Source organism: Homarus americanus, unplaced genomic scaffold, assembly GCF_018991925.1.
Source record: "Homarus americanus isolate GMGI-L3 unplaced genomic scaffold, GMGI_Hamer_2.0 scaffold367, whole genome shotgun sequence".
Lineage (NCBI taxonomy): Eukaryota > Metazoa > Arthropoda > Malacostraca > Decapoda > Nephropidae > Homarus > Homarus americanus.
Window position 1 is genome coordinate 8,143,873 of NW_024743709.1, and position 19,890 is coordinate 8,163,762.

The following is a 19,890-nucleotide window of genomic DNA, read 5'->3' on the forward strand; positions in this document are numbered from 1 at the left end:
GAGACTTCCATTTCCTCAATAACAAGTTTGTTTACAAACAGCACGGCAAGGAAAAGCCACTGATCACTATCCTCGGTTAATATATCCTCCTTCAAACGGCATAGATTAGGGGGTTTTTAATGATCAAAATATATATATATATATATATATATATATATATATATATATATATATATATATATATATATATATATATATATATATATATATATATATATATATATATATATATATATATATATATATAAATATAAATATAGAAATTAATCTTCATAATTTTATTGAGGTTATTCAGCCAAAAGACCATTTTATATGATGAGCTCCTGCTATCATTAGCGCTGTTTAGCGGTACTTAACACACAACTAATTGTGCGGTAAAAGTTTGCTAGTTACGCTTTGTGTATAACTTTTAAATTTTACTGCTAGCTAACAGTACTATTAGGTCATTAGCATAAAATTTGTGCATTCGGGCCCTGAATGTTAAGCGATTTGCGGATCGTGTTCCGGGGTAATGGTTAGCCAGTGCAGTTGGCGAGTTGTCCGGTCTTTTCTGACTATTCCTTGACACTAGGTCATGCAGCCCGTTAACTCAGGGTGTGGTTGTTGTGTTGGCAACAGCTTCTACACCTTAAACAAATTCACGCCTAGGTGACCCTTGGGCCGGCCATCCTCGTTACACGAGGGCAATTATTATTATTATATTATTATTATTATTATTATTATTATTATTATTATTATTCGTGAGGATGTGTTAGTAGAGGTGTGTTACTGGAGATGTGTGTGTGTGTGTTACGATCACTACGGAGGGACACCATTATGGACTTCAATTAAATAAACACCAAATATCACGACACATTATATCGTCAAACAAGAGCAAATAAAACCAGGTGATTAACGGTGTTGAGCTGTAATGTTGAGATCAACGTCACTCATTCACCAGGTTAGGTTAGGTAATTGGGTTGCTTAAACGAAGCAGATAATCGTGTTATGATGAACCTTGTTTGATATGGTGAACAAACTGAACATTGATACCTGAGTAGGGACAGGTGTGTAAAGGTAGGGAAAGGTGTGTAAAGGTAGGGACAGGTGTGAAAGGGCAAGGACAGGTGTGTAAGGTAAAGAGGACCTTAACTCACGTGGTGTTCCTGCAGGTGTTGTGAGGGGCCCACACCAGACAACATCAGTAACTTGGGAGACCCGACGGCGCCTGCTGACACCACCACCTCCCTCCGTGCCAACACTGTCCTCACCTGCAGCGGGAAGAAGTGAAGTGAAGTGAATCTCTCTGTCTCTGGTCAGCAACACGACCGTAGAGATGTTATTACCACCATCACCAATCGACTCAAGACAACACGAGTTAAGACACTCACCCGTCCATGCTGCTCAAAGCGAACACCGACGGCCCTCTTGTTATGGTCAAACAGGATCTAGAAGAAGAATTATTAGCATTGTCAATATCAGTCATTTTTATTATACCAAGAACAGCAGTATACCAAGAACAGTAGTATACCAAGAACAGCAGTATACCAAGAACAGCAGCATACCAAGAACAGCAGTATACCAAGAACAGCAGTATGCCAAGAACAGCAGTATACCAAGAACAGCAGTATACCAAAAACAGCAGTATGCCAAGAACAGCAGTATACCAAGAACAGCAGTATACCAAGAACAGCAATATACCAGGAACATCACTATATCAGGAACAACACTATACCAGGAAGAACACTATACCCGAGTGACGTGGGCGTTGAAGGCGACGTGTAGGTTGGGGCGGTTAGAGGCAGGCTTGATGTAGGCCTCAGCTGTTGACCCACGACGCCCTTCCTTCTGGGTCATATCCGGGATGGAGAAGCCTTAACAAGAGGAAACTATTAAAAAATAAATTTTAAAATCTTCAAAACAATTTCCTAGATCAACAAAAAGTTATTTCCTCACTGAATTATAAGTCGTGGAAAGGGGAGATAAGTTTTCAGCCAACTTCGAATGCTAGATGGTGTCGTGTTTATGTTGTGATCGTATATACCTTTACCGGCGACCTCTGGTGTAATGGTCAGCACGCTCGCCTCAGACGAGCGGACCCGGGTTCAATCCCCGGGCATTGTGAAACTGTGGAGCAGTTTCTTTACGCTATTTGTCTCCGTCTACCTAGCAATAATTGGGGACCTGGATGTTAATCGATTTGCGGATCGTATTCCGGGGTGTCCGTGGCGAGGTGTCCGGTCTTCTCGGACTATTCCTTGACACTGGCACATGCAGCTCGTTAACTTAGGGTGTGGTTGTTATGTTGGCGGCAGCTTCAACACCTTAAACAAATTCACGCTTCGGTGGCCCGAGGGGCAACCATTAATTTTATTAATCTTTCTTAACGCTGCACATTCACCTGCCTAATTTAAACCACAACTTTATCATCCCATAAACAGTTAAATTCCATGAGAAACTACTAACTATTATACAAGACATCTAAGGAATTAATGGTAATGTTTCAACATCTTTCTCTGGTTACTTCAGTCGACGGTCTGTTTGTCATTGTTTGTTTTGGCCGCACTGTCTATATACCTGATGAACCGACGTGAAATCGTATGACGATTTTACAATCTATCTATCTAACTATCTAACATGCAATAATTGTTAACGAAAAAACATTAGTGTGACTAAGAAAGTTTGTTTTTAAGTTTAGTTGTGACAATAAACAATTATGAAAGGACTCCACTAGGAGGGTTAAAGGAAGGAGGGATTCGTCAAGTTTTTTTTTTTTTAGATTAGATTCGGATCGTTTTTAGATTACCCTTCAGTTTATTTCACCTGATGATCAAACACCTTAACGCTACCTAACGGGATGGGGGGGGAGAGTTAACATCGGTGTGTTTAATCTTAATATAAACTGAACTTGGAGTTAATCTTATGTAATCTATACAAAATCCGTATCACCTGAAGAATCGTCACCCCAGGATATCCCACCTGAAGAATTGTCACCCCAGCCTGCTCCACCTGAAGAATCGTCACCCCAGCCCACATTGAATATAATTTGTATAATTAGGATAACAAATATATTCCTTTGTGTTATGCATTTTTATTGTGAAAAGTTTAAAGAAAAAAAAGAATAATAATATACACCTAACCTAACCTAACCATGGAGGGTCCTGACCCCACCTGAAGATTCATCACCCCAGGATATCCCACCTGAAGAATTGTCATCCTGCCAAACTCTGGGGTGACAATTCTTCAGGTGATCCAAAAATCTTTGTCTCGCTTACCAATTTGTTCAGGTCCATTTGGGTCTATTATCTTGTACCCAAGCTGCTGCCCCGCCTTCAGGATGGCGTGCATGATGGGCGTCCCCCACCTCTTGTTGTCCACACTAGACGGCCCTTCAAACCCGTGATAGGAAGCTGTCAGCCGCCACCACCACCACGCGGGAATCAATAGATATTTCAATAAAAGACTCACAAAATAGATAAATAACAGAGAGAGAGAGAGAGAAAGAGAGAGAGAAATAATGCATAGGAAGAGATTATTTCACATAATTAGTATTTGGAAAATAAATTTAGTAAACATGGTTTTCTTCTATGAAAATTATCTCTGAAAACGTATATTGAATGAGTAACTTGGGTAAACTTTTATATAATAATTATGAACAAATAATTCGTAAAATCAAAGATATGTGGAATATAGAAAACGTAAAGCAACAAATATCTGTACGGAGACATAACACATAGGTAGGAAGCATGTTTGATTGACAGGTGAGGAAGGGTAACGAGGGTGTTGGACTGTAGGCGAAGCCAGGTGATGGTGTAGGTCGACGACGAGTCAAGTCAGCCTTGACCCCCAACTGTGTGTGTCTCAAGATTGTAACCACTTTCCCTCCTTACCCTGAAGATAAATTTATCTTGCTATTCCTCCCCCTTTACTTCCTTTCCCTCTTTCTCTTTCACCTCCTCTCCTCATCATCCCCCTTTCTCTTCCTCTTCCTTCTACGTACTGTACGTGTGTGTCTATGTACTTTACGTGTGTCTATGTACTGCACGTGTTACTTGTGGTCTGTGTGTGTGTGTAGGTATTTGCCTTATTTACCAAATGGCCACTCACTAGGAGGCGTCACATCACAAAGAAATGGCCCGGGTTCACATTCCCATCCCTTTCAGGATTTTGAATGTTTCAGCGAGATATACCCTATTGTGCTTTGTCTGAAGGGTGTGCGCGAGTTTAATAATAAATAATAATTAACGGTTTATGAAGATAACATGGCAGCCCGAAGGCTGAAAATATGCAATGAACAGAGATGATAAGTTACATATGGTGAAATCGGGGAGTGGGTCACTTGATTGACGAAAGCTTTCAAAACATATAGATTAACTGTAGATCTGGTACTGTGGGAGCTGGTCTTGTAGACATTCTTGTGACCTGCTGTCGGCGCAAAGACTGGCTGTCAAGCCGCTACCTCACTACAGCTGCTGATGCACCACATGGTCCGGGTAGGTCCTCCAACTCACACAAGGTGTTGGAGATGGTTCTTGTTCCTCGTGTGATGTAGTTAGGAATTCATACTTCCTCACCTGGGTGGAGTAGGGAGTCCTCACTTTTCTCCTGGTGTAGTTTGGAGTGTTTCTTGGGTTCTCATCTAGTATTGGTGGTGGCGAGTGTACCGTGGGCTGGGTGTGTCACGTCAAGGGTCAGGTCAATACTGACCGCTAAGCACAATTGTCACTAACATTTGTTTCTTTCTTTTGAGTTGAAATTGTGTGTGTGTGTGTGTGTGTGTGTAATGTCATTACTCTTCCTTTATTTACATTTTCCTTTCATTTCTCCTTGTTCTTATATTCGTTCATTTTTTCTCCCCATCACCTTTAGTCAGCTTTTCCATGTTTGGTTAAGTGAGTGTTAACTTCTGAATTACCTTGGCAGTATTTCCTGTCTCCTTCTCTCACACGTTACTCTCACTTTCTCAGTCCCCCCCCCCCTTTCCATTACGTCACCTCTCCTCTCAGGTTATGTTATGTTTTTTACCTTTTCTCCAGCTAGCGCTTTCAGGACCTCTACTGGCTCTTTCGCTCCCGACACACCTAGAGACCACCCCCCCCCCCTCTACTGGTTGGAAGTTTCATTTATAATGTCTCGTCTGTGATATAATGATAATACACAAAATCAAAAAGTACATTTGCAATTTTATGTTAAGTAATATGACAACAGACGAAGGATTTTGACAACCCTACCAAGACAATGGGATTCCCAGTGTTTATTATAAAATTCATTGAACCCATCTGTAAAGATACTTTTTTTACTCCAGTGAGTAGATAGGATGAGGCTAATGGTATAGACAAATCTTGACACTTCGTCTGTCGCGATGGCCGAGAATGTAAGGATTCTCGAAGAAACTAACCTAACCTAACTCGGAGCTAGAGGCAACGTGACTAGATTTGTCAGTATCTTATCCTCGGTACAGAAAATAACGCTTCACTACCCACGGAGGAGGTGACCAAGAGACTGGAGATCAGGGCCACCTCATCATGATATATTTCTTTTGCTTTCTCTATTCCACTTGACCCCGCTCCTTCTCACCCCAGCCCACTCTCCCTAGTCCCACCCCGCCACACACCACGCCATCTTCAAAGCGCTTCCTGAGAAAATAAAACTCCGCCTGGTGACATCATTTACCACACCGATTTTAACGTGCCCAGCAGTACCTCTTCAGACGATGAGCACCACTCAAATATTAAAATTACAGGTGGTCCAAAATGAAGCCCTAAGATTCGTCACAGGTGAAAGATACCCCTTCACCAAAACCACAGCTGAGATACATAAGAGACATGAGAATAAAACCCATCAACCAGCAGCTGCACACCCTGGCCAGCAGAATCTTGCAAAAGATAGAACAATCAGGGCAAGAACTCCTTTAAAGATTCCATCCAGATAACGACAACAACCATACATGATTCCCAAAAAGTTACCAAATCTCAAAAGGTCCATTACCACCCCCGATCTACACGGCCAGGCAATAGACAACCTCCCTAGACCAGCATCTGCCAGTAGGGTCGGCGGAATATGAAATAAGGCCCTTAAAACACCCATATATGGGACAGGGTAGGATGTCTAGTGCCTGTACCGACAGACAATAACTAACCCAACACAACCCTAACACACTATTAGCTTAGCTAGGCGGTTAGGGAAGGGTAAGTTTAAATGTATACTATACAAACAGTATGAGCGTTAGAAATAAAATAGACTTGCTGAGAGAGGTTGTATTTACCGAGAATGTAGACGTCATAGCAATCACCGAAACTGTGATGAATCTGGCGAGCAAAAACTTTTTATCAGAGTGCCACATAGAAGGGTACAACCTTTTTCACAAGGACAGGGAAGGGGGTGTACTCTTCATCAGGGATACATTAAAATGTTGCATAAATAATTCAATAAAGGGTGAAATAGGAACCGAGTCTGTATGGGTAGAAATTACAGAAGGAAGAGAAAAACTAATTATGGGAGTGATTTACAGGCCCCCAAGTCTTGGGAAAGAAGCAGCTCAGCCCATATGGCAGGAAATGAGTAGCGCAGCAAAATACAACAACCTGTGAACTTCAAAAATATTGACTGGGACAACATTGTAGGCGACTATGAATCTGAAGACTTCCTAGATGCAGTACAGGACAATTTTTTTAAACAACTAAACAGAACCGACTAGAGGTGACAATATATTAGACCTAGTATTAACAAATAAAGAAAATATCATCAGAGATATCACAGTAGAGGAAGAACTATGGAACAGTGATCACAGAGAAATCAGGTTCACCCTAAATTGGGAAACGAAAAACAATGATAAATATGGTCAGAGTCCCAAACTTTCGATTGGCGGATTATGAGGGGTTAAGAAAGTACCTAGGTGAGGTCACCTGGGAACAGTCAGGTCAGTCCCCAGTAGGAACGGGTGAGGTCACAGGTGACAACAATTGATCATGACTATAAAATATTCACTCCTATGCTACGTAAAGCACAAGAACAAAATATCCCATACAGAAAAATTAGGTCAAATAAGAATGAGCCAAGGTGGATGACCAGAAAACTTAAACATGACATAGGAATAAAGAAAGGAATTTATAAGAAATTAAAGGGAGGAGAGGAGCAGCTCAGAAATAGGTATAATGAACAATCTAGGAATGTTAAGACAAATGTAAGGAAGGCAAAGAGGGACTACGAAATCAGGATGGCAAGAGAATGCAAGGCGAATCCCAAGGGATTTTTCAAGGTATATAAGACAAAGGTCAAGGAGAAAGTGGGACCTTTAAAGGAAGAGAGAGGGGAAGTGATCGATGATAGTGCGGAAATAAGCAAAGCATTAAACAGCTACTTCTTATCAGTTTTCACAGATGAAATTCACGAGGAAATTCCAGAGGTGAAACTGATATTTAGGAGAAATGAAAAAGAGAAATTAAAGAATATCACTATCAGAAAAGAGGATGTTCTTAAGAAGATAAATATATTAAAGAAGACAAAATCCCCAGGGCTGGATAAAATTTTCCCTCGAGTTTTGAAAGAGTTTAAGGAACAGATTAGCGGACCCCTCGTAAATTTATTTACAAAATCATTAGACACGGGAGTTGTGCCTGACTTGTGGAAGCAGGCAAATGTAGTACCCATACTCAAAAAGGGAGAAAGAGCATCAGCATCAAATTACCTGCCGATTAGTGTGACGTCAGCAGTGAGGAAATTTCTTGAATCAAATTTAGCAAATAGCATCTGATCGCATTTAGAGAAAGGCAAATTAATCTACGACTCTCAACATGGGTTTACAAAGAGAAAATCTTGTCTAACAAATCTGCTGACTTTTTAAGGAAAGTCTTCGAGGTAGTAGATAATGACGAAAACTATGAGGTTATTTACTTACTTTAGTAAAGCATTTGACAGAGTATCGCATCAGAGGCTTCTGAGAAAAGATAAGGCTCAAGGTATCGAGGGGAAAGTTTTGAACTGGATAAAATCATGGCTCACCGATAGAACACAGAGTCAGCGTAGATGGTGTTAAATCTGAGTGGGGGCTGTGGAACCAGTGGGGTTCATGATCTACATAAACGATCTAGATACTGGGATCAGCAGTAACATAAGCAAGTTTGCGGATGGCACCAAAATAGGGTGGCAGATTAATTCAGGACAGGATGCAAATGCACTACAGGAGGATTTAAATAAACTGCAGGAGTGGTCAGAAAAATGGCAAATGAAATTCAACATCAGCAAGTGCAGCGTACTTAATATTGGAAGAACAAATAATGTCATGTATACAGCCTTAACAACATCAACCTAGAGAAGTCGACTTGTGAAAGAGACTTAGGGGTACTTGTAAGCCCGGACCTACGGCCTAGAAAACAGTGCGTTAATGTTCGAAATAAGGCAAACAGAGTATTAGGTTTTATATCTAGAAGTGTAAGTAATAAGAGTGCAGAGGTCTTATTGCGACTATATCTTGCACTAGTCAGGCCGCACCTCGATTATGCGGTTCAGTTCTGGTGCTCTTATTATAGAATGGATATCAATTCACTAGAGTCGGTGCAGCGAAGAATGACAAAAATGATTCCGGGACTTAGAAACCTTCCATTTCAAGATAGGTTAAAGAAACTAAACTTGCATTCCCTAGAAAGACGAAGAGTGCGGGGAGATATGATAGAAGTATTTAAGTGGGTGAAAGGAATCAATAAAGGGGATATAGATAAAGTTCTTATAATATCATAGTAGGATAGGACTCGTAGCAACGGATTTAAGTTGGGGAAGTTTAGGTTTAGGAGGGAGATAGGAAGGAACTGGTTCACAAATAGGGTGGTGGACGAGTGGAACAGGCTTAGCAACTTTGTAGTAAGTGCTGGAACACTGGAAAGTTTTAAAAGGAGGCTAGATAGGTTCATGACGATAGAGAGTGGTAGTAACTCTCGACAGGAGTTGCCATGCACAGGCCAACCGGCCTTTTGTAGACTCCTTATTTTCTTATGTTCTTATGTCAGCCCGCCCTCTCTTACCTATTCCTAAATTTCTTCAATTTCCGAACTATAACTTCCTTCCCCTACCTCTAATCTTCTTTCACCTGTCCTTTCTCTACACACACACACACACACACACACACACAAACACACACACAAAAAAAAAATCCTTCCCCCACTGTGACCCGTCCCGTCCCATCCCACCCCACCCCAACCCAACCCATTCCTCCCTGCCCCGTTTCGCCCCATTCTAGCTCGCCCCCTTCGTTCTACCTCACCCTTCCTTTTCCATGGTGTAGAGTCACTATAATTGGATGATCATCCTTCACCCAACACGCTCGCTGCGATTCTTCTGTGGGTTACCTCGGTTATCTTGCACTGTGGCAACCTCTCACCTGCCCATACCATCTCACAGGACCTCTCTACACCCTTCACTCTTTCTGATTCGCTGTAGTGTATAAAAATCTTCTACTTCGAAGAGACACAGAGATAGAGAATAATCGCTGAACTCTTCACTAACCTGTATCAACATTGCGGTTTCCTCTGTAGTCCTCCGCCTTTTTGAAGTACTTGAGGACGTCCTCGTACTGCCAGCCAGGATTGCCCATCGCTTCCCAGTTGTCGTAATCCCGCCTGTTGCCGCGGACGTACATCATCCAATTCATTGTGGAGGAGCCGCCCAGGGCACGACCCAGAGGGAAGTGACACGCCTGTAATAGGAAACGTTCAGTGTTGAAAGAACAGTAATGAGTCTTGGCGGTACCCGAGAGCAATGTCTTGGGATCTATCTTAATGTAACCTCTTAAGTATATTTCTTACCGAGTATGAATTGAACTCAGACAAATAATCTCTTCTGTATAGAAATCATCTTCCACTTATAATACAGTTTATCGTCTGTGTCAAGAAATATTTTGAACTGAACCCAAGTGCAATTCTATTGTGTTGTCATGTAGTCATGGCCACTGACACTATCACAAAATCACTTGTTATAGCTACATTGTTGACGTAGCCTCGTAGTGCGTGTTTCTGTGGCACAGTGAAGTAGTTCCAGTCAGCGTCACTTTGCATGAGGACCACGTTGAGTGCCGGAACGACACTCTCAGGGGGCGGTGGTCCTCCAGCCTCCAACAGCAACACCCGCCACTCTGCCACCTCCGACAATCGCGCCGCCACCACGCCACCAGCCGACCCTGACCCAACTGCCGGCAAACACAGGTCACCACTGAGTCAGATAATTAATTGGAGTGTTTATCTTTTTTGTTTTCTTTATTTTTACGGGGAATAGCCCACCAGGGCACAGGTCACCGACCCACAACAGGGCCTAGGTGGCGAGAAAATAGGAGTAAAAAGAAATTAAAATTAGAAAAGAAAGATTATATGAATCTACACCACGAAGATGCCTCCAAAGGCCGGTTGAAGGGTTCACAACTGTAATGTAACATATTTGAGCATGTGTGTGCAGATTATTTAAAAAAATTATATTTACACACAGTAATATAACTAGACTTAAACAACATAAATATAGTGTTAAGACACGCCAGGAATCCAATGCTCTGTTCATTCATACGAGAGACAATAAGCACTGCATTGACTGGAACAATGCCTCCTCAGTATTACCTTGTAACTCAATTGTCAGGAGGAACATTATAGAATTTATTCTTATTAATATACCGAATCTGTAAACATGAATTTGATAATGGCATGTACAAACTGGACAATTTGTGATTAACAAGATTTGTAAGATATAGATATAGATATATAACCAAAAAAGGTTTTATTGGTATCTCAAAATAATATTAAAACAAATATTAATAATAACTCACAGATAAAGAACGTATCAACTCCTTTTCTTCATGACTATCAGTGAATATGATGACTGTAGCCACTAATTCTTAAATCAATTATAGCAAATAGAATCCGATCGCATTTAGAGAAAAGCAAATTAATCTACGACTCTCAACATGGGTTTACAAAGGGAAAACTTTGTCTAACAAATCTGCTGACGTTTTTTAGGAAAGTCTTCGAGGTAGTAGACAATGACGAAAATTACGATGTTATATACTTAGACTTTAGCAAAGCGTTTGACAGAGTACCGCACCAGTGGCTTTGAGAAAAGTTAAGGCTCATGGTATCGAGAGAAAGTTTTAAATTGGATAAAATCATGGCTCACCGATAGAACACAGTGTCAGCGTAGATGGTGTTTAATCTGAGTGGGGCTGTGTAACTAGTGGGGTTCCCCAGGGGTCAGCACTGGGCCCACTCTTGTTCATAATCTATACATAAACGATCTAGATACTGGGATCAGCAGTGACATAAACAAGTTTGCGGATGACACCAAAATAGGGCGGCAGATTAATTCAGGGCAGGATGCAAATGCACTGCAGGTGTGGTCAGAAAAATGGCAAATGAAATTCAACACCAGCAAGTGCAGCGTACTTAATATTGGAAGAACAAACACTGTCGATGTATACAGACTTAACAACATCAACCTAGAGAAGTCGACTTGTGAAAGAGACTTAGGGGTATTTGTAAGCCCGGACCTACGGCCTAGAAAACAGTGCGTTAATGTTCGAAATAAGGCAAACAGAGTATTAGGTTTTATATCTAGAAGTGTAAGTAATAAGAGCGCGGAGGTCATATTGCAACTATATCTTGCGATAGTCAGGCCGCACCTCGATTATGCTGTTCAGTTCTGGTGCCCTTATTATAGAATGGATATAAATTCACTAGAGTCGGTGCAGCGAAGAATGACGAAAATGATTTCGGAACTTAAAAACCTTCCATAACAAGATAGGTTAAAGAAACTAAACTTGCATTCCCTAGAAATACGAAGAGTGCGGGGAGATATGATAGAAGTATTTAAGTGGGTGAAAGGAGATATAGATAAAGTTCTTATAATATCCGAGCAGGATAGGACTCGTAGCAACAAATTTAAGTTGGATAAGTTTAGGTTTAGGAGGGAGATAGGAAGGCACTGATTCACAAATAGGGTGGTGGACGAGTGGAACAAGCTTAGCAACTTTGTAGTAAGTGCTGGAACGCTGGAAAGTTTTAAAAGGAGGCTAGATAGATTCATGGACGATAGAGAGTGGTAGTAACTCTCGACAGGAGCTGCCATGCACAGGCCAAGCGGCCTTTTGTAGACTCCTTATTTTCTTATGTTCTTAATTACTGCACCACTGTCAGGTAAACAGTGGAGGAGACGGGATGCCGAGTGAGGATGTCAGTCAGTGGAACCCAACAGTGAAAAGGATGACGCTGAGCTCAGACTTTCTCGTGACAAAGTCCACAAGAGGTGAAGGGAGGAACTCCTGACACATAAAATACTTATTTACAGAAACTTTATGAGGCGGAGAGATTCACTCTACCTTCGACGGTTGAGAAATAACTTCAAGATCTATCATAAACTCGACAGCAACAGAAGGAAGACACTTCATCTGTCTAGTCCCACGTCTGAACGTGTCAGTAACAATCTAGATTTACCGACCTGAGCAGCTGTGTCAATAAACTTGTTTAGTTCAGGTACACGACGGCTCTCTCAATAACTACTTTCCCGAAGCAAAATTACATCGCATTCGTCGTTACCAGGTGGGAGTCGTAACAAACTACGCCAGGTATATGGTCTCTACTACGTCAGAACCCACCTTGCTGATGGACTGCTGCAGGAGGACCTTAGTAACCTACCACGCCAAGAGTTAACAACGAGGCTTCAGGAGTGTTTGTCAGGTCCGCCATGACACTGAACCTGCCAGGAGGGAGGTCGTGTGGCGGGTCAGAGGCAGCATCACTTACCAACAATAAAGTCGTACTGCGTCAAGAGGTGGTCGGAGGCGTCATAGTCGTGCCGTCCAGCCCCTCGGAGCATCACCATCACCATCATCCTCACTATCGCCCCGGGGATGAAACGCGACACCCGATAGATCATGACGTGAAGGTGTTCCGCTGCCCGGCTCGCATCACGCGTGTCTCACCTGTGCTGGGGGTGGTCAGGTAGAAGGTGCCTGTAGTAGTGCCTCCAGCAGTCTTTACCTCATCTTACTGTAACTGTATACAAGATAGATGAATTGATATGAGTTAGTTAATGTGTGTGTGTGTGTGTGTGTGTGTGTGTGTGTGTGTGTGTGTAATAAAAATAATAATTAACGACTAATTGAAAGAGCATGGCAGCTGGAAGGCTGAATATATACAGTTACATAATTAGGGAATGGTGTGTGTGTTCCAACTTGAACAGTAGCATGACCCGCGGCAGTAATAGGCACACATCTTGTGTGACCTTCCTTACCACATACCGAACACTTTCCCACAACGTGTGTCAATCAGTGTGTCGTCACGTCACTCAAAGACTCTCTTACCTAACTTTTAATGCTGTCACAAACTGTATGTATGTATGTACATAATGTACAGTCAGTATGTATGTATGTATGTATGTATGTATGTATGTATGTCCTGTATGTGTGTATGTATTAGTTGGAAGTATCAGACAACAAGACACATTCTATAACGAAAACTTAAAAATGTTTCTAAAGTACACAGTGACGGTAGACTGTGGCGTGAGGCGGCGGCTTCCTGTGTACACACCTGGTTCACTCCTGCTACTCCTCACTTCAGTTTGTTATGATTGACTGATCTGAACGAGGCCACAAAACAAGCTTAAAGTCCTCACGGTATAGTATAATGTCTTGTTTACGGATTCAACAGTTCCTGGAAAGGTTCGGTTCAGTAAGGTGTTGTTGGTCCTTTACTGTAATTGGCATCTGAGCTGTCTGGCTTTCACTTTCAACTGGTGGCGACCCATTTAAGAGTGGAGATGGTGAAAGTGAATATTTCGGATATTTATCTTTGCACATTCACTCCCCCCCTCCCCCTTCCATCCCTCCCTCTCTCTCCACCATCACCGTGCCCGATGGTCCGTCATGGTGAGAAGGCTGGCTGACCACAGCACAGTTTGTGTACACTAATGACAACCTGCCTTTACCTACGTCACAACACGTGCAGGTAGAAAATATCCTCATAACGATGGCTTTTCCCGTCGCGAATTAGGAAACGCGAAACCGATTTTCATGATTATCACAATACAAATACGTGAAAGAGAAACACCGAACCTTATGTTATTATGATGCAGCCTTCAGTACAGTACCTGACCACACACAACACTGTACAACATTTCCGGGTCCAGTTTTATATAAGTAAGCAAATAACCGAGCGGTAATTGGAGGTGAAGAGGATGTAGCCAATGCACCTAATGTTATGTAACACCTAAGGTTGACTACCACGCCTGGTGTTGTGTGTGAGGACGAAACACTCCCTGATGTTCACCTAAAATAAATAGACAAACTAACAGATCACCTGATTATTAACCACCCTAACACTAGCTGGGAGGTTGAGTCTCACTTGGCTATGTAACGTTAGATCAGGTTAAATTAACATAAGGATGGTTAACCTCAAGATGAAATAAGCTGGAGGCAAATCTCAGGACAGAAATGAAATTCTTTCACATTTCTCCAGAAGGGTTGACCCCCCCCCCCCATGCTTACCTTCTTCCCATTAACGCTCAATCTCTTTCACCATCGTTTTATTTTTCTTCACTTCTGTATTTGACATTTATCTAACCTGAATAAATCTACTATGTCAGGTTTCTCCAGACCAACTTACGATTCACTTATACTATTTTTCGCTTTTTAACGCGAAAAAATTTGGCTCATATTTTTATACTCTTATAAGAAGAACATAAGAATGGAGGAAACTGCAGCGGGCCTATTGACCCATACTAGGCAGTTCCTTTTACACCCAACCCCTGTCGCTCATATACAGTATTCATCCAACCTATGTTTGAAGCTATCCAGCGTATTCTAGTTAATGATGATGTTCGGTAACTTGTTCCGCTCATCCACCACTATTTCCAAACCAATGTTTACCTACCTCGGGCCTCAAACTAAATTTGTCTAATTTTAAGCCATTGCTACAAGTTCGCCCCTGTACTTTTACTTTTACGTCCTCGTTCCCTCAAGGCCCTTCACCAAAATTAGCATTAACAATGTGCTGGACTGACCATCAGCCTGAACCAGCGTGACTACATATCTACATACAGCAACTGGGGGTAGTTTCATTCCTTACCTCCTTGACCAGACCAGACCTAACTAAACTTAACCTAAACTAACACGACTAAACCTAACCTACTCAAATTTAACCTCACCCACAAACTCTATCCCACATATTGGTACAACGATCACCTCAGCGACAGTGTACAGCCTCAGGGTACTCCAGCACTTGCGGCCCAACTCCTGACACACAATCCACCACAACCACACCAACTGTCTCTCCTACCTCCCCCCCCTTCCTCCCGACCTAAAACAATCACCATGTGTACGATTTCGTTTAAGATAAAAATAATAAAGATAAATACCAATAAAGGAACTATAATGAATGATAAAATATTGATAACATAAAAACCATCATTTAACCATAAAAATTATAATCAACAGGAGAAAAATTTTAAGAAAAATAATATTGAGAAACCAAATATTTATTATCATTTACTTCCTGTACCATCAATACAGTGTGTGTGTGTGTGTGTGTGTGTGTGTGTGTGTGTGTGTTTGGGATGTTTGTCTCTCCTTTTAAGAAAAAAATCTTCAGGTAAATAGAGCGTAAATCACATTACCCGAAAGGTTTAGTAGTGCGCCTCACTCACCCCCTCCTACAGGTGTCCAGGTAACTCAAGGGGGTGAACTCTCGCTGTGATTAACCAGGTAAAACACACACAGGTGAGCTATGGACGCAGTCTAGACATTACCTTAATTTTTTACTGGCATTAGACCACCCGGGCAAAGGTCACTGACCCACATCAGGGCCTGGGGGCGAAAGTATAATAATAAAAATAATAATGATAATAAAATTAAAATAAACAATAATAATAATAAATAATAATGAATAAATACAAAAATTAAAAAATATATCAAAAGTGAGAAACGATATACTGTACAATATGCATGTTGTGTCGTCAATAGTAAGTGAAACAATTGAGACCCTGCAATTGTGTGTAAATGAGGCAGAAAGTCAGATTAGCAACCTGGGACTTGGTCACAATTTTTGTGATGCCATATGGCAGCAGGGTCTACCATAGACAACACATTATGCTTACAATATCTTCCCAGGCGGTAGTACCTCCCTGTTTGATAACAGGGAAGATTAATTCAGATAACCTGAAGATTAGACACCCCAACTTAATAGCCACCATAACGCTAACCTAATCTAATTTAACCTAACCAAACTAAATCCAACGTAACCTAACCTCCAGGTAGTGTTAGGTTGATTAAATACAGGTGATGCAGTTATTATTAAAAACACTCAAGGGAATAATGCACAACATCTTCGTGCCACACCTGGCCGGGTCACGTGTACCTCAGACACACACCTGGCCGGGCAACGTGCACCTCAGAGACATACCTGGCCGGCTTACATGTACCTCGGAGACATACCTGGCCGACCCACGTGTACCTCAGACACAAAAACAGGTTTCACAGCAGGTGCAACAGCAAAAACACGACATAGTTCATTCTTGGCTATCTAGGTCATTGCCGTATGTAAGGTCATGTCTACCCAAGGTCAAGTTATTTTTACTCCAACAACAAGTAGTTACTGATCCAAGAGGGGTTGATCTAAGGGGGAGCTGATCCAGGGGGTTAAGTTAGCGTTAGTGGGATTAATCTTCAAATCATCTCCTACCCTGAAACATACAATTTACTGTAACTCACTACTGCAGAAAATTTACATTGGATACAGACTTAGAGATTTAACCTAGATAGTGTTTTGGTGGTTGATAATAGCATGTCTAGCTGGCTGGGTTAAGAATGCAGTCTATAAAAAGTGGACATTTACGAGGCATCCTGCAAACATGCCAGACTGCTCCACACACAAGATAACTTAAGGAAAACTTCACACACCACCAAGAACAACTTTTACTCTTTACTGAAAATATTTCAATAGTTGCTGGAACGAAACCTATTCTCTCCACATTCCTAGGTTCAGCTGATGGCTTAGTTAACGATCAAACAACGTTGTTAGCTCGACATGGTGAACGATAAGATAAGTTTCCTAGACAGTGTTATTGCATCTCCAGCGAAGAGAGTGAACGAGGGGCACCCGGCAACATGCCGAAGGTCAGAGGAAAGTGATTTTTGTTTCATGAATGAACAACATGGTAAAAAAAGGTAATTATCTGAGGTAGCTGGAAGCAGTGGCAGCAGACAGGTAGGTAGGTAGGTAGATAGGTAGGTAGACGAGCTCCTCGCCTACCTGTGTAAAGGACTGTACTGTCGGGTTGTAACACTCACTCGGTCGTGATCTTTACTTGAAGTCAGTCCCGTTGGGTGTGCGGTAAAATTTATGTAGCGTATTAACACACACGGCAAAACACGGTATAAAAACTTGTTTATATAATGCTACAAGTACCCTTATTGACAAAGATTACTAGAAAGATGCTAGTGTTTGAGTGTCGTCGACCACCGAGGTAAAATTGTACAGATTTTCATTACAGGTGTGTAGATTGCGGTAGACCCCCCCCACCCCGAAGCCACCCTCCACCTAGGCGTTGGTGTTCCCAGAGAGAGCCGGAAAGGAGGTGGTAGGGGGAGGCGGGGGAGGGGTTAAGGACGTCGGGAACCTCCACCACACCTTACTCTGTTCAATATTTATTTATTTATTCATTTATTTATTTACTTACTTAAGATCTATCTCAACTGAACGAACACATTGTGACAAAAAAACATGGTTCACCTTCAATTATAACATCATCTCATTCACCTAACAACGACATCATATTGATATAATAACCTGATTTGCGTGTACAAAAAAGAATAAAATGTTAACTAGTGAGCCATAATAAGTCGTCACGACCCAGAAAGTTGAAAGTAGCTTCATCATGTGTGTTAATAGTGACCAGGGAGACAAACCCAGGAGCGAGTCAGGTAGTGAGTGTATTAAGAACTGGTGGCAAAGTTTTGTAACATTGGAAAGACTGTCAATACCCAGGAGCGAGTCAGGTAGTGAGTGTATTAAGAACTGGTGGCAAAGTTTTGTAACATTGGAAAGACTCAATACCCAGGAGCGAGTCAGGTAGTGAGTGTATTAAGAACTGGTGGCAAAGTTTTGTAACATTGGAAAGACTGTCAATACGAGCAGTCCCGGGTATGGCTATTTGTAGGTGGGTCTGTCTGTCTGTCTTGCCCTGGGGGAGGTGAAGTCTAGACTGTAGAGGAACTGGTGTGCCCCCTCTCTCTCTCTCTCTCTCTCTCTCTCTCTCCCCACAAATTTCAACTATTCTTTTGCATTACACAGAAACACACATCATTGTGCTCTTACAAATTATTATTCTTTTCTCTCACATTAACAAGGACAAAATTCCCCGAACACTTTTGTTGATATCAGCCACCATCTACTTAAGGGTCACGTAGGCAAAGGAACTTGTGATTTTAACATTATATTTACGGTTACTTTTCTTCGTGTTTTCTGGCGTCATTTATAAACAAAAGTATTATTAGCTCGTTATAAAACAATCACATAGTATAACCGCCAAGTTGATGCTAGATCTTGCCAAATATCTAGATAATTTCGGACGTTACGGTTCAAGGTAGACAAGACGCTTTCTAACACAGGCCATGGTCACTATATAGTAGGGGTTTTTTTTTTACCATGTATATCTTCCTTTATATTCACATCGAGAGATAATTACATAAATAAAAAAGTTCGCCAGAGACACTTTCAATGATTGGCTAGAACATGTACCATTGACATTCACTGACACGAGTGCTATAGTGAGTGTTAGAATTCTTAATATTTACGTTAACTAATGATATTTTAGTTTTCTATGTTCAGCAATAACGACATAGCTTCACTTACCCAGACTCCTCACAGGTTTATATTATCCTGGAGGTCTTACTCACAGCTTCAGTCACAACCACGAATCGGGTCTCTGTTTTGAGGTGAAGAGACTTAACAGTATCGCAAGTTTGGAACGAAGAACGAAAGAGTTTGGAACACTAGTTTCAGCCTCGCATCTGTAATTTCTTTCATCAATTTAGATGTCTGTTCGAGTTAATGATTTAAGAAACAGTTAAAATCTATCTTTAAGTTTCCCAGAAGCCTTGGTTTCATATATACTGTTCACTAACACAACCCGAGTCCTGTATCTGTACGAGAACACGAAATTTGAGCAATTTTCTTTCTCTTCATTCGTTAAGTTTCCCCACTCCTTGTCTTGTATATGTACCTCTTCTCGTTCTATTTCTTATTTATCGACCGTTTTTTCTTCTTCCTCTCGTGGTAAGTGTGTTTAGGCCTGACGCGGCGGTGAATGATGGTGAGCAGCGTACTGTAAGGTGTCGGACCTCTAACTGGCAGCGAGCAAGACGCTTCCACCCCTCAATGCACCATTCACCTCCTCCCTCCGTCGCGCCACCGTCAGCCAGGTTGTCTGGAGGCATCGGTGACCTTGAGCCAGAGTTATGGGGCAAGGTCAGGAGCAAAGTGACCTTCACCAACTTTCACTTGGTGAGGATAAGACCCGTCTGTGATCCTTGGCTGAAAACTTTGTATGATTTTTATTGTTACTATTATTTTTCCTTGCGCACCACTTTCATGCAGATGGCAGATGAAATTTTAGTGGTCAAATGTAAATTACTTAGCCGAGGAGATGTCAACAGAAACCACATATCAGATGAACAACGTTGATGGAGAAATCCGACTGTGAGAAAGAATTAAGGGTAATGATTAGTAGGAATCATAAACCAAGTCAACAATGCGCATTTGCTCGAAACAAGGCTGACAAAGTACTTGGGTTCATACAAAGGAGTGTTAGTTACATGACTAGCCAGAGTATCTTAGAACTACTGTATATTTTGCGAATGTGAGACCTCACTTGGATTATGTAGTTCAG

At 41.6% G+C, this 19,890-nt stretch overlaps 1 protein-coding gene across 1 annotated transcript in view; it reads right to left on the reverse strand.

Annotated features, from left to right (window-relative positions):
* Window positions 1–19,362, reverse strand: part of LOC121877461 — a 42,985-nt gene extending 23,623 nt beyond the window's left edge. The window contains exons 1-8 of the mRNA XM_042383227.1: window positions 18,855–19,362; window positions 12,750–13,001; window positions 9,954–10,156; window positions 9,478–9,667; window positions 3,255–3,389; window positions 1,732–1,853; window positions 1,371–1,427; window positions 1,137–1,250 (exon numbers count right to left, since the gene is read on the reverse strand). Coding sequence (XP_042239161.1) covers window positions 1,137–1,250; window positions 1,371–1,427; window positions 1,732–1,853; window positions 3,255–3,389; window positions 9,478–9,667; window positions 9,954–10,156; window positions 12,750–12,882 — 954 coding nt within the window. The 5' untranslated portion in view covers window positions 12,883–13,001; window positions 18,855–19,362. The remainder of the gene's footprint in view (window positions 1–1,136; window positions 1,251–1,370; window positions 1,428–1,731; window positions 1,854–3,254; window positions 3,390–9,477; window positions 9,668–9,953; window positions 10,157–12,749; window positions 13,002–18,854) is intronic.
* Window positions 19,363–19,890: the final 528 nt, after the last annotated feature.